General features: G+C 46.0%; 1 protein-coding gene across 1 annotated transcript in view; it reads left to right on the top strand.

The window, feature by feature from the left end:
* Positions 1–19,840, top strand: part of ulk4 (unc-51 like kinase 4) — a 186,465-nt gene that overhangs the window by 102,720 nt on the left and 63,905 nt on the right. The window contains exons 33-34 of the mRNA XM_071396224.1: positions 1,336–1,502; positions 14,104–14,196. Of these exons, the coding sequence (XP_071252325.1) occupies positions 1,336–1,502; positions 14,104–14,196 (260 nt within the window). The remainder of the gene's footprint in view (positions 1–1,335; positions 1,503–14,103; positions 14,197–19,840) is intronic.

Genomic DNA, 19,840 nt, shown 5'->3' with positions numbered 1-19,840 from the left:
CCCAGTTCGCATTTACGTTTTCTGTCATTATTAGTCTATTTTCTAGCATAATTTTGCTACCAATGGCAGCATCTTGAGGTTTATATATGATCTAATATCCTGTATAGATCATACTGGAGGAAGTAGCCCATCAGTCAGAGAGAGCTACTCTCTGTGATGTATCATAAAGGGCCTTCTCTCAAGGCCTGAAACTGGTTTATGTACTTCATCAATGGAAGAGAAGTGCAACTTCACTTTAAGTAGAGTGAGTTGTATTGAGGCCTTGTAAAACACCAGCTTGTACTTTAAAACTCTGTGTGGTGGAGCCATTGGTTCTTGGTATTTATGTCCTCTGGGACCAGCTAAAGTCTCTTGTCTGTGTTCCAAATGGCACCCTATTCCCATAGGGCTCTGGTCAAAGTAGTGCACTATATAGGGAATATGATGCTATTTGGGACACATCCCTTGTTTGATCCTCTTCATCTTGTGTGTGTTGTGTTTTACTCAGGTCTGGTCATCCTTCATGCTGTGTGTTGTGTTTTATTCAGGTCTGGTCATCCTTCATGCTGTGTGTGTTGTGTTTTATTCAGGTCTGGTCATCCTTCATGCTGTGTGTGTTGTGTTTTACTCAGGTCTGGTCATCCTTCATCCTTCATGCTGTGTGTGTTGTGTTTTACTCAGGTCTGGTCATCCTTTATGCTGTGTGTGTTGTGTTTTACTCAGGTCTGGTCATCCTTCATGCTGTGTGTGTTGTGTTTTACTCAGGTCTGGTCATCCTTCATGCTGTGTGTGTTGTGTTTTACTCAGGTCTGGTCATCCTTTATGCTGTGTGTGTTGTGTTTTATTCAGGTCTGGTCATCCTTCATGCTGTGTGTGTTGTGTTTTATTCAGGTCTGGTCATCCTTCATGCTGTGTGTGTTGTGTTTTATTCAGGTCTGGTCATCCTTTATGCTGTGTGGGTTGTGTTTTATTCAGGTCTGGTCATCCTTCATGCTGTGTGTGTTGTGTTTTATTCAGGTCTGGTCATCCTTTATGCTGTGTGTGTTGTGTTTTATTCAGGTCTGGTCATCCTTCATCCTTCATGCTGTGTGTGTTGTGTTTTACTCAGGTCTGGTCATCCTTCATGCTGTGTGTGTTGTGTTTTATTCAGGTCTGGTCATCCTTCATGCTGTGTGTTGTGTTTTATTCAGGTCTGGTCATCCTTCATGCTGTGTGTGTTGTGTTTTACTCAGGTCTGGTCATCCTTCATGCTGTGTGTGTTGTGTTTTACTCAGGTCTGGTCATCCTTCATGCTGTGTGTTGTGTTTTATTCAGGTCTGGTCATCCTTCATGCTGTGTGTGTTGTGTTTTACTCAGGTCTGGTGGAGGTGGTCTGCAGTGTCTTCAGCAAGGCAGCCATCCTGTACGTGGAGAGAGAGGAGAGGCCTGGGAGGAAGAGTAGCCATGATCTCCTGTTGTCTCTACTGGACACTCTGCACAATGTACTGACCAGCACATCCAGAGTGGTGCGCATTGCACTCCAGGTATGCTAAACGTACAGTATCCAGGGCTGCACAATTACTCCACTTCACATCGGAATCATGTGCAATATCCATATCGCAAGAGATCCATATTGCATGCAATACCTTGAAGCACCACTCAGCCGCGTGTAACGTCTGTTTTCATCGTTTATTCTGTTTGTCGTCTCTCTCCCTTTCTCTTGGGGCTGCTTCCCACACATACCCAGCCCCGCCCCCTGTCACTCAAGCCGCACAGCTCCTCCTCCTTCCTGTTAGAGTCGTTCTATGTTTGCACAGCTCCTCCTCCTTCCTGTTAGAGTCGTTCTATGTTTGCACAGCTCCTCCTCCTTCCTGTTAGTCGTTCTATGTTTGCACAGCTCCTCCTCCTTCCTGTTAGTCGTTCTATGTTTGCACAGCTCCTCCTCCTTCCTGTTAGTCGTTCTATGTTTGCACAGCTCCTCCTCCTTCCTGTTAGAGTCGTTCTATGTTTGCACAGCTCCTCCTCCTTCCTGTTAGAGTCGTTCTATGTTTGCACAGCTCCTCCTCCTTCCTGTTAGAGTCGTTCTATGTTTGCACAGCTCCTCCTCCTTCCTGTTAGAGTCGTTCTATGTTTGCACAGCTCCTCCTCCTTCCTGTTAGAGTCGTTCTATGTTTGCACAGCTCCTCCTCCTTCCTGTTAGAGTCGTTCTATGTTTGCATGCTGCTCTGTTAGGTCATTGCAGTCAACAGATTGTTTCTAACAAGAACGGATGCTGCTTTTCACTTTGCGTCTTAATATAAATCATTCTATTTCTATGATTCCAACAGTTCACTCAAGGGTTTTGGTGTATATCGCATGTCAAATCGCAATATTTGGTAAGAAAATCGCAATTAGATTTTTGGCCCATATCGTGCAACCCTACCTGTATCCATAATCTATTTTTGAACAGGCCGGTGAAGTGTGTGTGTGTGTGTGTGTGTGTGGGTGTGTGTGTGTGTGTGTGTGTGTGTGTGTTAGGGATCCCCATTAGTCAACACTTCTTACAAAAACAAGTAGTGATGAAGTCGATCTCTCCTCCACTTTGAGCCATGAGTGATTGACATGCATATCATTAATGTTAGCTCCCTATGTACTTTTAAGGGCCAGCCGTGCTGCCCTGTTCTGAGCCAATTGTAATTTTCCTAAGTCCCTCTTTGTGGCACCTGACCTACACGACTGAACAGTAGTCTAGGTGCGACAAATCTAGGGCCTGTAGGACCTGCCTTGTTGACAGTGATGTTAAGAAGGCAGAGCAGCACTTTATTATGTACAGACTTCTCCCCATCTTAGCTACTGTTGTATCAATATGTTTTGACCATGACAGTTTACAATCCAGGGTTACTCCAAGCAGATTAGTCACCTCAACTTGCTCAATTTCCACATTATTAATTACAAGATTTAGTTGAGGTTTAGTGAATGATTTGTCCCAAAAACAATGCTTTTAGTTTTTGAAATATTTAGGATTAACTTATTACTTGCCACCCATTCTGAAACTAACTGCAGCTCTTTGTTAAGTGTTGCAATCATTTCAGTCGCTGTAGTAGCTGACGTGTATAATGTTGCAAGTGGCATGTCATTAGTAAAGAATGAAAAAGTAAGGGGCCTAGACAGCTGGCCTGGGGAATTCCTGATTCTACGTGTATGTGCGTGTGTGTGTGCGTTGGAGGAGGGCTTGAGTGTGTGTAGGGCACTCAATGTCCACCTATCACATCTAGGTGACTCACAGTGAGGAAGTAGCTATATTTGTGGCGTACAGCAGGTCAGCCACCAGGGGGAGACTCGTCAAGGCCTGGTGACAGACGGAGAATACATCACGAGGCGATGGCTCCATCTGCTGGACGTGTCAGGTCTTGACGGGCTCTCCGGCCAGGACTAATTGGGGCTGATTGGGGATTGGTGAGTAATCAAGGGCTGATTGCTCACCAACTGTACAAGTCGCATAAAGTTGCCAGAAGGGCAGCACACAAGGGAGAGACTGGGGGAGGAAAGGACTCCCGTATAGTTGGGGACGGTACCAGAGGTAACAGGAGGAAGTTCAGTTTTGATCCCCACAGGATACAGCAAGACCCGGAGCCCAGAAGACGGTATCCTGGAGAGGGTCTCTTGGGGGAGACCTATTCTTTTCTTTTGGACTTTTATTTTAATAAACACCTTTGAAACTGAGCTAATCCTACTCTGTCCGTGTCTGATCTGTGTAAACGTTTTGACCCAACCCCCTGGTCTGCCACAAGTGGTGGAGAATGCAGGCATTCTGATAACGTGGTCAGATCAGGGTTGACGTTTACACAGCATCAGCATGGACGAGTTGATAGCTCAGTTCATCCGGGCCCAACAAGCCCAACAGGCGGTTCAGGAACGAACGCTGGAGGAACAGTGGCTACAAAACGTCCACCTCATTGAGGAAATTAGGAAGCTACAAGGAGGAGCGTCTACTGAATCACATCCAAACAAGTTTTTAATCAAGCTAACAGAAGATGACGACATCAAAACCTACCTCAAATCAAATGTTATTGGTCACATACACATGGTTACCAGATGTTAATGCGAGTGTAGTGAAATGCTTGTGCTTCTAGTTCCGACAATGCAGTAATAACCAACGAGTAATCTAACCTAACAATTTCACAACAACTACCTTATACACACAAGTGTAAAGGGATGAAGAATATGTACATAAAAATATGAGTGATGGTACAGAACGGCATAGGCAAGGTGCAGTAGATGGTATAGAGTACAGTATATACATATGAGATGACTAATGTAGGGTTCAAATATACCTCTGTATATTTGAACAGACAGCACTATGGGAAGGATGGCCAAGGCAGAAGTGGGCCAGTCTACTGGCCCCGTTCCTCTCTGGGAATGCCCAGAAGGCGTATTGGGACCCGAACGATAAACAGGCGGCTAACTACGACAGACTCAAACGGGAGATACTCAGCCGCTACAGGTACAGCCTGGCCCATCGGGCTCAACTATTCCACGACTGGAGGTTCGTAGCCGACGCATCCCCCCGAGCCCAGATGAGCGACCTACTGCGAGTCACCAGGGGGTGGCTCCTAACCGATGTATCCACCCTCTCCATCCTAGACAAAGTGGTCCTGGATTGCTTCCTACGGGCACTACCCCACGACATGAAGAGGGCAGCGAGTCTATGTGCGCCCCAGACCTTGGAGGGCCTCCTGGAAGCAGTGGAGATGCATCAGAACACTCAGGCCCTGCTGAGTGGAAGCCGGGCCGAGTCGGCGACATGTTCGAGGAGTCGGAAGGACAGACCCACTGCTGTGTACCCCGAACCGACAGTCGGCAGGGCCAAGAGACCGCAAACCCGTGGAGAGACGGCTGGGGTAGGGCCAACCCGCCACCGACGACCCCATGTAGATGGAGACCAAAGAAGGTGTTTTGAGTGTGGCGCCTGGGGGCACACTGCCTGGAATTGCCCGGCTCGAGAGGAGTCGATGCCATCAGCAAGCCCCGGAGGCGAGGTGGGTCACACCACGAATCAACTGCACCCATGGTCCCGGTGAAGGTTGACGGACATGACACGGAAGCTCTATTAGACTCCGGAAATATGGTTACTCTCGTAACCACGAGCCTGCTGAACCAGGATACTGAACGTGGTAGGGAGATGTCCATTTCCTGTGTTCACGGGGACACAAAGCGGTATCCAACCGTATGAGCCAACATCGTGACGACACAAGGGAACTGCCAGATGATGGTGGGTGCAATAACAGAGTTGCCGGTACCTCTCCTACTGGGACAAGATTGTCCGCTGTCCGCGGCCCTGTGGGGGCACAAGCTGAGGAAGAAGGTACGAGCCGACCGAAGACGAGAGCGAGGACGACCTATCGCCTGTGCGGCCCGGAAGCAAACGGTTGATCAACCTGTATCTACGCGTCCGGAGTTGGAGTGGGTGCCGGAACCCGACCCGCCTAGGGAACCACGGGAGGAAGAGCCCAGACTCCCCCTCCTTGATTTCGAGGGGCCAGTCGAGACACCCCCTTGGGGCCAACTGAGGGGACAATTCGGGACAGCCCAGTGGGAGGATCCTAACTTGAAAGCCGCCGCAGCTCAAGTGATAGCGGTGGATGGACAGCTACTTCCGGGGGTGAGTGACTGGCGATACCCCCATTTCCAAATCAAGAATAACCTTTTGTATCAGGGGGAACTTCAAGAGGTATTGTTGCTGCCCCGACGGTACGTGGGAACCGTTCTTCAGCTGGCCCACCTGTTGGGTGTGCACCTGGGAATGGAGAAGACCCGGGAACGGATCGCCGCCCGGTTCCACTGGCCCGGGATGAGGAGGGCCGTGGAATATTACTGTCGCAGCTGCCCGGAGTGTCAAATGACTGCCCCAAAGGCACACTTCCGAAACCCACTGGTCCCCCTACCGATCATCGGGGTGCCCCTTGAACGCATCGCCATGGACATAGTGGGACCCCTGGTACAAACAGCACGAGGACACCGGTACATCCTGGTAATAGTGGACTATGCCACCCGGTATCCTGAGGCCATTCCCCTACGGGCGGTATCCAAGGGAATCGCCCGGGAGCTGTTCCACCTCTTTAGCCGGGTGGGCATCCCGAACGAGATCCTGAGAGACCAAGGTACTGAGTTTTAATCCCGCCTAATGAAAGATTTGTGTACTCTCCTGCAGATCAAGCAGATCCGGACCTCCGTCTTCCACCCGCAGACGGATGGGCTCGTTGAGCGGTTCAATAAAATGCTCAAACAAATGCTGCGGAAGGTCATCGAGCAGGACGGGAAGAACTGGGACCAGCTACTACACCACCTAATGTTCTCAATTCGAGAAGTACCCCAGTCCTCCACTGGGTTTTCCCCTTTCGAACTCCTCTACTGGAGGAGGCCAAGAGGCCTACTGGACCTCGCCAAGGAGGTGTGGGAAGCCCAACCGACCCCCTTACGCAGCGTGGTAGAGCATGTGGAGACGATGAGGGAGCGGATGACAGCCATATGGCCAGTCGTGAGGGAACATATGGAGAAGGTCCAATGCGCCCAAGCCCAGGTCTACAATCGGAGAGCCCAGCCCCTAGAATTCCAGGTGGGAGACAGGGTATTGGTCTTAATCCCCACGGCCGAAAGTAAGTTCCTGGCAACATGGCACGGGCCATACGAGGTGAGCGAGAAGCTGGGACCTGTCAATTACCGCGTACGGCCGCCGGGGAGACGGAAACCCCAACAGATTCACCACGTGACCCTGTTGAAGAAGTGGCATGAGAGGACAGCCTTGCCGTGTTATGTTCGAGTCCCAGGATGCCAACGGTACCAGTGGTGGACCCGAGCAATGAGGACCTCGACCCAGCCCAGAAGCAAGAGCTCAGGGAGCTCGTCGATCGAAACACGCCGGTGTTCTCTTTTGACCCAACCCCCTAGTCTGTCACAATTTACAGTACCAGTCAAAAGTTTGAACACACCTACTCATTCAAGGGTTTTTCTTTATTTTTACTATTTTCTACGTTGTAGAATAATTGTGAAGACATCAAAACTATGAAATAACACATATGGAATCATGTAGTAATGAAAAAAGTCTTAAACAAATCTAAATATATTTTAGGTTCTTCAAAGTAGCCACCCTTTGCCTTGATGACAGCTTTGCACACTCTTGGCATTCTCTCAACCAGCTTCACCTGGAATGCTTTTCCAACAGTCTTGAAGGAGTTCCCACATATGCTGAGCACTTGTTGGCTGTTTTCCTTCACTCTGCGGTCCAACTCATCCCAAACCATCTCGATTGGGTTGAGGTCAGGTGATTGTGGAGGCCAGGTCATCTGATGCAGCACTTCAAATCCAATTGTATTTGTCACATCCCCCGAATACAACAAGTGTAGACTTTACCGTGAAATGCTTACTTACAAGCCCTTAACCAACAGTGCAGTTCAAGAAGAAGATTTTTACGAAGCAGACTAAAATAAAAAGTAACACAATAAGAATAACAATAACGAGGCTATATACAGGGGGCACCGGTACCGAGTCAGTGTGCGGGGCTACAGGCTAGTTGAGGTAATCTGTACATGTAGGTGGGGGCGAAATGACTATGCCCAGGTAACAAGCAAACAGTGAGTGTACAAAAGGGAGGGGGGATCAATGTAAATTGTCCAGTGGCGATTTTAGGAGTTGTTCAGCAGTCTTATGGCTTGGAGGTAGAAGCTGTTGAGGAGCCTTTTGGTCCTAGCAAAGCACCCCCACACCATCACACCTCATCACCATGCTTCACAGTGTCTCTGAATGTCCTTGAGTGGCCCAGCCAGAGCCCGGACTTGAACCTGATTGAACATCTCTGGAGAGACCAAAAAAAGAACTGTGCAGCGACGCTCTCCTTCCTAACCTAACAGAGCTTGAGAGGATCTGCACAGAAGAATGGGATAAACTCCCCAAATACAGTTGTGCCAAGCTTGTAGCGTCATACCCAAGAAGACTTGAGGTGCTTCAACAAGTACTGAGTAAAAGGTCTGAATACTTATGTAAATGTGATATTTCCGTTTTTTTTTTTTTACACATTTTATAAAAAACAGTTTTTGCTTCATCATTATGGGGCATTTTGTGTAGATTGAGGAGGGGAAAACAACTATTTAATGCTGTAACGTAACAAAATGTTGAAAAAGTCAAGGGCTCTGAATGCTTTCTGAATGCACTGTATTTTATATATTTGCCTCTTCTCAACTTCCAGTAGGATGAGCAGTAAGAAGCAAATATATCTCATTGAAGTTCATCTTTTAGACACTAAGGATCCACAAGGTCCCCCACCCGAGGGACACTTCATTGTCTCCCACTGGCCCTCATTAGCTTTAGTTGTCCTCTACAGAGCCTTCCTCCACTTCCTGGTATACATATTTATGCAGCCCGGACATTGGGAGAGCAGAGGAGACGAGAGGAGAGGGGAATAACATAATGGAAATCAATTCTCTCACTGGAATGAAAAAATGCAAAGCTCATTAAAAGGGCTTCTGCACAAACCAAATTCATTTAGGTAATAATGATAAGGAAGGAAGAATATGTGGCCAGTGTCGTCTTAAAGTTGTCTCTCTCTCTCTCTCTCTCTCTCAGATTCACTCAGAATTAATATTTTAAATGGATGAGGAAGTTAATCGAGAAAGTTCTACATGCTTCACAATTAAGCAAAAGAAGAAGAGCTGAAAAAATAGCATGGAATAATAATCACATTAACTGCAGACAGCCAATCTTCCTTCCCAAAGTTTTGTGCTGACCGAAAAACCTGCTTAAAATAAGCCAGCAGTCCCTCAGAAGGAAAGAGGAGAGGAGGGAGAGGACAGAGGGGAAAGGAGAGGAGGGAGAGAGAGAAAAGGAGGGAGAGGAGCGGGGGGGGGGGGGTTGAGAAACCAGAAGAGAACCAGATGGAGAGTGTGTCTTTCAGTCTAACCCAACCAACCAGCAGAATGGGTCTGGGGGGAAACAGAAGTTTGAAAAGGACTTGTTTGGTATTATTTTTATTTGTTCTACATCTATTTCCATCCACCAAAGGGAACAGCCAGTTTGTCATAGAAATGAAATCTACCTCCCAGGAGGTGCTTTTAATGACTGCTGTTAAGGCCAGTCATTTGTTTTAAAGGAGATTTGAAGATTTGAATATGTTAGCGTGAGTCTAGTGGTGCTACAGCTGTCCAACAGGACTAGTAATACTGTTCTACTGTACTAGCCTAAACAACACTGCTACAGCTGTCCAACAGGACTAGTAATACTGTTCTACTGTACTAGCCTAAACAACACTGTTACAGCTGTCCAACAGGACTAGTAATACTGTTCTACTGTACTAGCCTAAACAACACTGCTACAGCTGTCCAACAGGACTAGTAATACTGTTCTACTGTACTAGCCTAAACAACACTGATACAGCTGTCCAACAGGACTAGTAATACTATTCTACTGTACTAGCCTAAACAACACTGCTACAGCTGTCCAACAGGACTAGTAATACTGTTCTACTGTACTAGCCTAAACAACACTGTTACAGCTGTCCAACAGGACTAGTAATACTATTCTACTGTACTAGCCTAAACAACACTGTTACAGCTGTCCAACAGGACTAGTAATACTATTCTACTGTACTAGCCTAAACAACACTGCTACAGCTGTCCAACAGGACTAGTAATACTATTCTACTGTACTAGCCTAAACAACACTGTTACAGCTGTCCAACAGGACTAGTAATACTATTCTACTGTACTAGCCTAAACAACACTGTTACAGCTGTCCAACAGGACTAGTAATACTATTCTACTGTACTAGCCTAAACAACACTGCTACAGCTGTCCAACAGGACTAGTAATACTATTCTACTGTACTAGCCTAAACAACACTGATACAGCTGTCCAACAGGACTAGTAATACTGTTCTACTGTACTAGCCTAAACAACACTGCTACAGCTGTCCAACAGGACTAGTAATACTATTCTACTGTACTAGCCTAAACAACACTGCTACAGCTGTCCAACAGGACTAGTAATACTATGCTACTGTACTAGCCTAAACAACACTGCTACAGCTGTCCAACAGGACTAGTAATACTATTCTACTGTACTAGCCTAAACAACACTGCTACAGCTGTCCAACAGGACTAGTAATACTATTCTACTGTACTAGCCTAAACAACACTTACAGCTGTCCAACAGGACTAGTAATACTGTTCTACTGTACTAGCCTAAACAACACTGCTACAGCTGTCCAACAGGACTAGTAATACTATTCTACTGTACTAGCCTAAACAACACTGCTACAGCTGTCCAACAGGACTAGTAATACTATTCTACTGTACTAACCTAAACAACACTGCTACAGCTGTCCAGCAGGACTAGTAATACTATTCTACTTTACTAGCCTAAACAACACTGCTACAGCTGTCCAGCAGGACTAGTAATACTATTCTACTGTACTAGCCTAAACAACACTGCTACAGCTGTCCAACAGGACTAGTAATACTATTCTACTGTACTAACCTAAACAACACTGCTACAGCTGTCCAACAGGACTAGTAATACTATTCTACTGTACTAGCCTAAACAACACTGCTACAGCTGTCCAACAGGACTAGTAATACTGTTCTACTGTACTAGCCTAAATAACACTGATACAGCTGTCCAACAGGACTAGTAATACTATTCTACTGTACTAGCCTAAACAACACTGCTACAGCTGTCCAACAGGACTAGTAATACTGTTCTACTGTACTAGCCTAAACAACACTGCTACAGCTGTCCAACAGGACTAGTAATACTATTCTACTGTATTAGCCTAAACAACACTGCTACAGCTGTCCAACAGGACTAGTAATACTGTTCTACTGTACTAGCCTAAACAACACTGCTACAGCTGTCCAACAGGACTAGTAATACTATTCTACTGTACTAGCCTAAACAACACTGCTACAGCTGTCCAACAGGACTAGTAATACTATGCTACTGTACTAGCCTAAACAACACTGCTACAACTGTCCAACAGGACTAGTAATACTATTCTACTGTACTAGCCTAAACAACACTGCTACAGCTGTCCAACAGGACTAGTAATACTATTCTACTGTACTAGCCTAAACAACACTGTTACAGCTGTCCAACAGGACTAGTAATACTGTTCTACTGTACTAGCCTAAACAACACTGCTACAGCTGTCCAACAGGACTAGTAATACTATTCTACTGTATTAGCCTAAACAACACTGCTACAGCTGTCCAACAGGACTAGTAATACTGTTCTACTGTACTAGCCTAAACAACACTGCTACAGCTGTCCAACAGGACTAGTAATACTATTCTACTGTACTAGCCTAAACAACACTGCTACAGCTGTCCAACAGGACTAGTAATACTATGCTACTGTACTAGCCTAAACAACACTGCTACAGCTGTCCAACAGGACTAGTAATACTATTCTACTGTACTAGCCTAAACAACACTGCTACAGCTGTCCAACAGGACTAGTAATACTATTCTACTGTACTAGCCTAAACAACACTTACAGCTGTCCAACAGGACTAGTAATACTGTTCTACTGTACTAGCCTAAACAACACTGCTACAGCTGTCCAACAGGACTAGTAATACTATTCTACTGTACTAGCCTAAACAACACTGCTACAGCTGTCCAACAGGACTAGTAATACTATTCTACTGTACTAACCTAAACAACACTGCTACAGCTGTCCAGCAGGACTAGTAATACTATTCTACTTTACTAGCCTAAACAACACTGCTACAGCTGTCCAGCAGGACTAGTAATACTATTCTACTGTACTAGCCTAAACAACACTGCTACAGCTGTCCAACAGGACTAGTAATACTATTCTACTGTACTAACCTAAACAACACTGCTACAGCTGTCCAACAGGACTAGTAATACTATTCTACTGTACTAGCCTAAACAACACTGCTACAGCTGTCCAACAGGACTAGTAATACTATTCTACTGTACTAGCCTAAACAACACTGCTACAGCTGTCCAACAGGACTAGTAATACTGTTCTACTGTACTAGCCTAAATAACACTGATACAGCTGTCCAACAGGACTAGTAATACTATTCTACTGTACTAGCCTAAACAACACTGCTACAGCTGTCCAACAGGACTAGTAATACTGTTCTACTGTACTAGCCTAAACAACACTGCTACAGCTGTCCAACAGGACTAGTAATACTATTCTACTGTATTAGCCTAAACAACACTGCTACAGCTGTCCAACAGGACTAGTAATACTGTTCTACTGTACTAGCCTAAACAACACTGCTACAGCTGTCCAACAGGACTAGTAATACTATTCTACTGTACTAGCCTAAACAACACTGCTACAGCTGTCCAACAGGACTAGTAATACTATGCTACTGTACTAGCCTAAACAACACTGCTACAACTGTCCAACAGGACTAGTAATACTATTCTACTGTACTAGCCTAAACAACACTGCTACAGCTGTCCAACAGGACTAGTAATACTATTCTACTGTACTAGCCTAAACAACACTGTTACAGCTGTCCAACAGGACTAGTAATACTGTTCTACTGTACTAGCCTAAACAACACTGCTACAGCTGTCCAACAGGACTAGTAATACTATTCTACTGTACTAGCCTAAACAACACTGCTACAGCTGTCCAACAGGACTAGTAATACTATTCTACTTTACTAGCCTAAACAACACTGCTACAGCTGTCCAGCAGGACTAGTAATACTATTCTACTGTACTAGCCTAAACAACACTGCTACAGCTGTCCAGCAGGACTAGTAATACTATTCTACTTTACTAGCCTAAACAACACTGCTACAGCTGTCCAGCAGGACTAGTAATACTATTCTACTGTACTAGCCTAAACAACACTGCTACAGCTGTCCAACAGGACTAGTAATACTATTCTACTGTACTAACCTAAACAACACTGCTACAGCTGTCCAACAGGACTAGTAATACTATTCTACTGTACTAGCCTAAACAACACTGTTACAGCTGTCCAGCAGGACTAGTAATACTATTCTACTTTACTAGCCTAAACAACACTGCTACAGCTGTCCAGCAGGACTAGTAATACTATTCTACTGTACTAGCCTAAACAACACTGCTACAGCTGTCCAGCAGGACTAGTAATACTATTCTACTGTACTAGCCTAAACAACACTGTTACAGCTGTCCAACAGGACTAGTAATACTGTTCTACTGTACTAGCCTAAACAACACTGTTACAGCTGTCCAACAGGACTAGTAATACTATTCTACTGTACTAGCCTAAACAACACTGTTACAGCTGTCCAACAGGACTAGTAATACTGTTCTACTGTACTAGCCTAAACAACACTGCTACAGCTGTCCAACAGGACTAGTAATACTATTCTACTGTACTAGCCTAAACAACACTGCTACAGCTGTCCAGCAGGACTAGTAATACTGTTCTACTGTACTAGCCTAAACAACACTGATACAGCTGTCCAACAGGACTAGTAATACTATTCTACTGTACTAGCCTAAACAACACTGATACAGCTGTCCAACAGGACTAGTAATACTGTTCTACTGTACTAGCCTAAACAACACTGCTACAGCTGTCCAACAGGACGAGTAATACTATTCTACTGTACTAGCCTAAACAACACTGTTACAGCTGTCCAACAGGACTAGTAATACTATTCTACTGTACTAGCCTAAACAACACTGTTACAGCTGTCCAACAGGACTAGTAATACTGTTCTACTGTACTAGCCTAAACAACACTGCTACAGCTGTCCAACAGGACTAGTAATACTATTCTACTGTACTAACCTAAACAACACTGCTACAGCTGTCCAACAGGACTAGTCATACTGTTCTACCCAGGACAAGACTTGCACTAGGTTCATCTCAGACCTCAGCCATTATTTGGCAGATGTGATGAAACCTAGCTCAACACAGTGCGTGCTGCCTGTTCGCCTGTCCGTCTGTTTGTCTGTCTGTCTCAACACCCTTCACTCATCTCTCTGTTTTACCTCTTTCCTACAGTATTGATTTCTCATTTTCTTTACTGCTGAGACGAAAACAATAACCTAGTGTTGTCAATCAACAGTTTTGATCTGAAGGCAGTCAACTGATCTCTCTCTCTCTCTGTGTGCGTGCTGCTACAGGGAGCTGAGTCCCAGGGAGAGACCCAGGCTGCAGAGGAACTCCTGCTCATCAACAAACCTCTGACACAACTCACATCCCCGCTCATTCAGATGGTAAGACCTGTCTGTCTGTCTGTCTGTCTGTCTGTCTGTCTGTCTGTCTGTCTGTCTGTCTGTCTGTCTGTCTGTCTGTCTGTCTGTCTGTCTGTCTGTACCTGTCTGTCTGTCTGTACCTGTCTGTACCTGTCTGTACCTGTCTGTCTGTCTGTACCTGTCTGTCTGTCTGTACCTGTCTGTCTGTCTGTACCTGTCTGTCTGTCTGTACCTGTCTGTACCTGTCTGTACCTGTCTGTACCTGTCTGTACCTGTCTGTACCTGTCTGTCTGTACCTGTCTGTCTGCCTGTTAGTACTGCATGTGTGATTATTACAGTTTAAAAAACAGTAGTGTATTTATATAGGATATCCAATAATACTTATATAAGTTGATTGAAAAGTGATGGAGCCCTCAGATCAAGGGGTTTGGAAAAGAGTGCTAGCCACTGCCAGGTAAATGCTGGTTCATCTTTGACAATATTATTCAACATGACGCAAATATGTTAGGAAAAAGTAATGATCCATTCCCAGTGTATTTTTGATGTGATTTATCCATTTCCATTCTAATTGAGTGTAGCTAGTCTTATGATAAAACATAAAATAGTCACCTGAAATAATTCATTTGAAATAATATTAAATGACATTTTCATTGTCAGTCATGCCTTTTGACCAAGCCCCTGAAAACTTGACCTGTTGCTGATACAACATCATAAACTGAGTGGATTCTGAACGCATCATCAATAATGGACGACCCATTGTGGTTTAATGGTTTCTGCTGGTTCTGTGATATGAGAATCTATAGAAATAGATTTATGAATAATGATGACAGCGTCAGAGAAAGATGGCTCCTGCGTTTTAAAATGAAGAGTTGGGGTTATTGGATAGATATTGCGTTACATACTTAATTTTATTATTAGCCCCATCATTCCACTGTGAAATAGGCTTTTTTTTTAAAGCATTTGGGATTTTCGCCGGCCTTCGTATTTCTCAAAATTATTTCTCATTCACTGCTAACTTTGGCCTTGAGGTTAGGAGAAGGTAACTCAATTTCATAAAGTACCAGGGGCTTGAATGATTGACAACTTCCAGTGGACAAGTTGTATCTGTTGCACATGGTAGCGCCACACTCCTACACAGTACACACACATAGCAAAGCAAAGAGTTCACAGAGTACACACACACACACAGAGTACACACACACGTACACATACACACACGTACACACACATACACAAACACACACACACACACACACACGGAGTACACACACACACACACAGAGTACACACACACGTACACATACACACACGTACACACACACACACACACACACACACACACACACACACACACACACACACACACACACACACACACACACACACACACAGAGTACACACACACCATATTGCCTCCCCCCTAGAGTACCTCTGGTTCACCATACTCTCAGTTGGTATTTCTGAGTGAGTGAACTGAGTGAACACACACACATAGGAACACTCTGCAAGCCTCCCCTCTGGCCATGTAAATCACACAGATGGCATAGGAGAACAGACCCACTGGGAGGGCCTTTTAAACGCTTTATGCCAGCACGCCCCGTGGTGCTGCATGGAGCCCACTCTGTGTTTACCCCTGGCCACAGACACGCAGACAGCCTGTACCCAGGCCCAGGCTTCATCCACCTCCACAGCCCCAGTCTCAGCCCCAGCCAAGCTGTCCCTCTGAGCCGTAGGGGAGTGACTCAATCTAGCAGCCCCCTGCCTGCCTGCCTGCCTGGCTGGCTGCACCCACCCACCCACCTCCCTCCACCACAATCACTACCACCACCACCACTCAGTACACCAGCAGCCCAGACTGCTAGCCTTGTGTCAACATATTTCTGCATAAAACAGTGAGCTGAGAGCATGACAATGTGCCTGCCTGGAAGTCAGCGACCTGCAGTTGAACCACACTCAACCCCTGTCTGAACAGGCTTCTGTTTGACTGGGGCTTTGTTTGTGTGTTTGTGTGTGTGTGTGTGTGTGTGTGTGTTTGTGTGTGTGTGTAAATGAATACATTTGTTATGGGGAGGGGGAGTATGTTGTGTCATTATGGGGGGGGGGAGTATGTTGTGTCATTATGGGGGGGGGGGGCTGAACAGAGTGTGTCACAACAGGGTCTGAAACACAAACCTGCTCTCGGTGACCTCCACTTGTCACAAACAGATTGCACACTAAAAACAGCCATGACTTGGAAGGAGACAACCAAACCTTTGATCAGTGTTATACTGCTGATATAACCCTGCCTCTTTTTACAGCGATAGCAAAGGATTTTATGGGAATTTATGCAAATACATACAATTTAGCATGAGCTCCCAAACTCTGTGCCTGATATGCAATTTTACAGCGGCTGTAAATTAACATTTGCTCCGCATAATGAAGAATGTTTATGAATAAATCTAGCCCTTCACCAGCACAGTTCATCAAGAAGACGTATGTGTTTTGAGGCAGAGAGAGGCCTTATTGAGCACATGTTAAATGCAGACTTCAACAACACAGGCAGGTGTCCTAGTAAATACACCTCAGGATCCCTCTCAATGTTACTTACTGACAAAGAACTGAAGTATGGATGGGAGAGTTTGTGTGTGTTTGCATCTGTGTGTGCGTGTGTGCATGTGTGAGTGAGTGAGTAAATGAATACATTTGTTGAGGGGAGGGGGAAGTATGTTATGTCATGATGGGAGCAGTACTCTGAGGGCAGCAGCAGCACTCTGAGGGCAGCATTAGAGGGCAGCACTGCCACACGTCAGTCCACTAGTTGCTCCCCTCTCCTCTTTCAGCCCACTTTAATAGCTTTGATTTCATGCATTGGATTCATTGCATGTTATTTCTTATCCTTCTTTAGATGCATCTACTACCACTGTTGAGTAAACAGGATATTGATGTAAAGCCTGCTGAGCAGGTGTTAACTCTTGTCTATTTTGACTTGGTATTGGCATCTGAACAATACTATCAGCACAAGACTGCACAGTGAGACTAAAGAGCCTTTCAGTAGTGGGTTTGGCTTGCGCAGGGAGTTTAGAATGCCGGGCCTTTAGGGATAGACCTGGGGGCGGGCTCTTTCTGGATCATTGTTTGGGATTTCGGCATTCGGCTTGTGCTGAGCGGCGGCCGGCGTACAAAAGAGGGGCAGGATTAGGCCCTCTCTGCGCCCCTGGCCCCTTAGCCCCATGGGACTGAGGCTGAGTGGAAGAAGGCAGCAACGGCTCAGCGGTGAAAGGAGCCTAAACCCCCAGTGATTACGCCCCTAGCTTTTAGCTTTTACTGAAATAGAGGACTGGGTGGGGACTGGAGGGAGAAGCCCTGAGCTGAGCTCAGTTTCATTACTAGGTCACAGTGATGTGATGGGTTCCTATATAAGGTCCATTGCTTATAACCCAAAGTGTCTCTCACTCGCTGATGAAGCTTCAAAGCCCCCTACCCTAGCCCCCTAGCCTAGCCCCTTAGCCTAGCCCCTTAGCCTAGCCCCTTAGCCTAGCCCACTAGCCTAGCTCCCTAGCCTAGCCCGCTAGTATAGCTCCCTAGCCTAGCCTCCTAGCCTAGCTCCTTAGTCTAACCCCCTAGCCTCTAATGTCCACAGCAGGCACACATCAGGTTAGGGCCACTATACCTAACCTAGCTCCCTAGCCTCCTAGCCTCTAATGTCCACAGCAGGCACTCTCATCAGGACAGAACCACTATACCTAGCCCGCTAGTATAGCTCCCTAGCCTAGCCTCCTAGCCTAGCTCCCTAGTCTAACCCCTTAGCCTCTAATGTCAACAGCAGGCACTCTCATCAGGACAGGACCACTATACCTAGCCTGCTAGTATAGCTCCCTAGCCTAGCCTCCTAGCCTAGCTCCCTAGTCTAACCCCTTAGCCTCTAATGTCAACAGCAGGCACTCTCATCAGGACAGGACCACTATACCTAGCCCGCTAGTAGAGCTCCCTAGTCTAACCCCTTAGCCTCTAATGTCAACAGCAGGCACTCATCAGGGCAGGGCCACTATACCTAGCCTAGCTCCCTAGCCTCCTAGCCTCTAATGTCCACAGCAGGCACTCTCATCAGGACAGAACCACTATACCTAGCCCGCTAGTATAGCTCCCTAGCCTAGCCTCCTAGCCTAGCTCCCTAGTCTAACGCCTTAGCCTCTAATGTCAACAGCAAAACAGCAGGCACTCATCAGGGCAGGGCCACTATACCTAGCCTAGCTCCCTAGCCTCCTAGCCTCTAATGTCAACAGCAGGCACTCATCAGGGCAGGGCCACTATACCTAGCCTAGCTCCCTAGCCTCCTAGCCTCTAATGTCAACAGCAGGCACTCTTCAGGGCAGGGCCACTATACCTAGCCTGGTCCCACATCTGTTTATTTTGTATAGCCAACTCATATGTTTGTTATTGCCAAATAATGATCATAGGAGTTTGCTATACAGCACAACCAGACATGATACCAGGCTACTATTACACCTAGTTGTACAGAGAGTCCTCCCATGGATGGTTCCTCAGTCAGTCAGTACTGTTTGACACAGGAATATAGAAATGGAACAGAAACTATGGAACTGCCTATCACAGTAACCCCCCCATATGTACCTTCAGCACAGACCAGCGTTATTTTTATCAGTCTCAGGATACATTCTAAATCTCCTTCCGAGACGTCATCATGGCTCTTATTCAGCACCAATATGGGCTGAGCTGTCCATGGAATAGCAGCATGGCAAAGCGAGTGTCCCAAATGGATCCCTATTCCCTTATAGTGCACTACTTTTGACCAGGCCCTATATAAGGAATGGGGTGCCATTTGGGACGGAGACACTCAGTGCAGAGTATGAAGAAGTGGAATGGAAGAGGGAAGGGAAGACGAGACAGCTGAGTTAATGGAGATTTCTCCCACTGATTGATATGTCACTCATCGCTGCCATGGCAGCCTGTCACTATCAGTGGTATCTGACACCTGGCAACATGAAGAGAAGGGAAATACAGAGATGATGATGACAGGGAAATGATGAAGGAACCAAATCCAGTTTGAGACCAGATTGAACCAAAGAATGAAGTGAAAATTGAAGCGGGATGTTTATCACCTCTTGGAATGGTTATTTTCTAGACTCCGCTGATGGAGGCTGTTCCTCAGAACCTTGTGTTGTTGTGGTCTGATAGTACACTGGTTGTAAAAGTATGTTTTTAGACAACTTTTTAGTGACCAGAAAAAATACATATTAAATGGTTAAAATCTGGTTCTCTGACGTCTCTACAACCAGAATATGATGTCATTATGACGTCCCATACCAACGTTTAACCTGCTGTTGACTAGGTTGTAGTTAGCCTGCTAGTGGCTAGGCTGTAGTTAGCCTGCTAGTGGCTAGGCTGTAGTTAGCCTGCTGGTGGCTAAGCTGTCATTAGCCTGCTGGTGGCTAGGCTGTTGTTAGCCTGCTGGTGGCTAGGCTGTCGTTAGCCTGCTGGCGGCTAGGTTGTCGTTAGCCTGCTAATGGCTAGGCTGTAGTTAGCCTGCTAATGGCTAGGCTGTAGTTAGCCTGCTGGCGACTTGGCTGTCGTTAGCCTGCTGGCGGCTACATTTACATTTTTTACATTTAAGTCATTTAGCAGACGCTCTTATCCAGAGCGACTTACAAATTGGTGCATTCACCTTATG

Source organism: Salvelinus alpinus, chromosome 4, assembly GCF_045679555.1.
Source record: "Salvelinus alpinus chromosome 4, SLU_Salpinus.1, whole genome shotgun sequence".
Classification (NCBI taxonomy): domain Eukaryota; kingdom Metazoa; phylum Chordata; class Actinopteri; order Salmoniformes; family Salmonidae; genus Salvelinus; species Salvelinus alpinus.
This window is presented reverse-complemented; position numbering and strand designations above follow the sequence as displayed.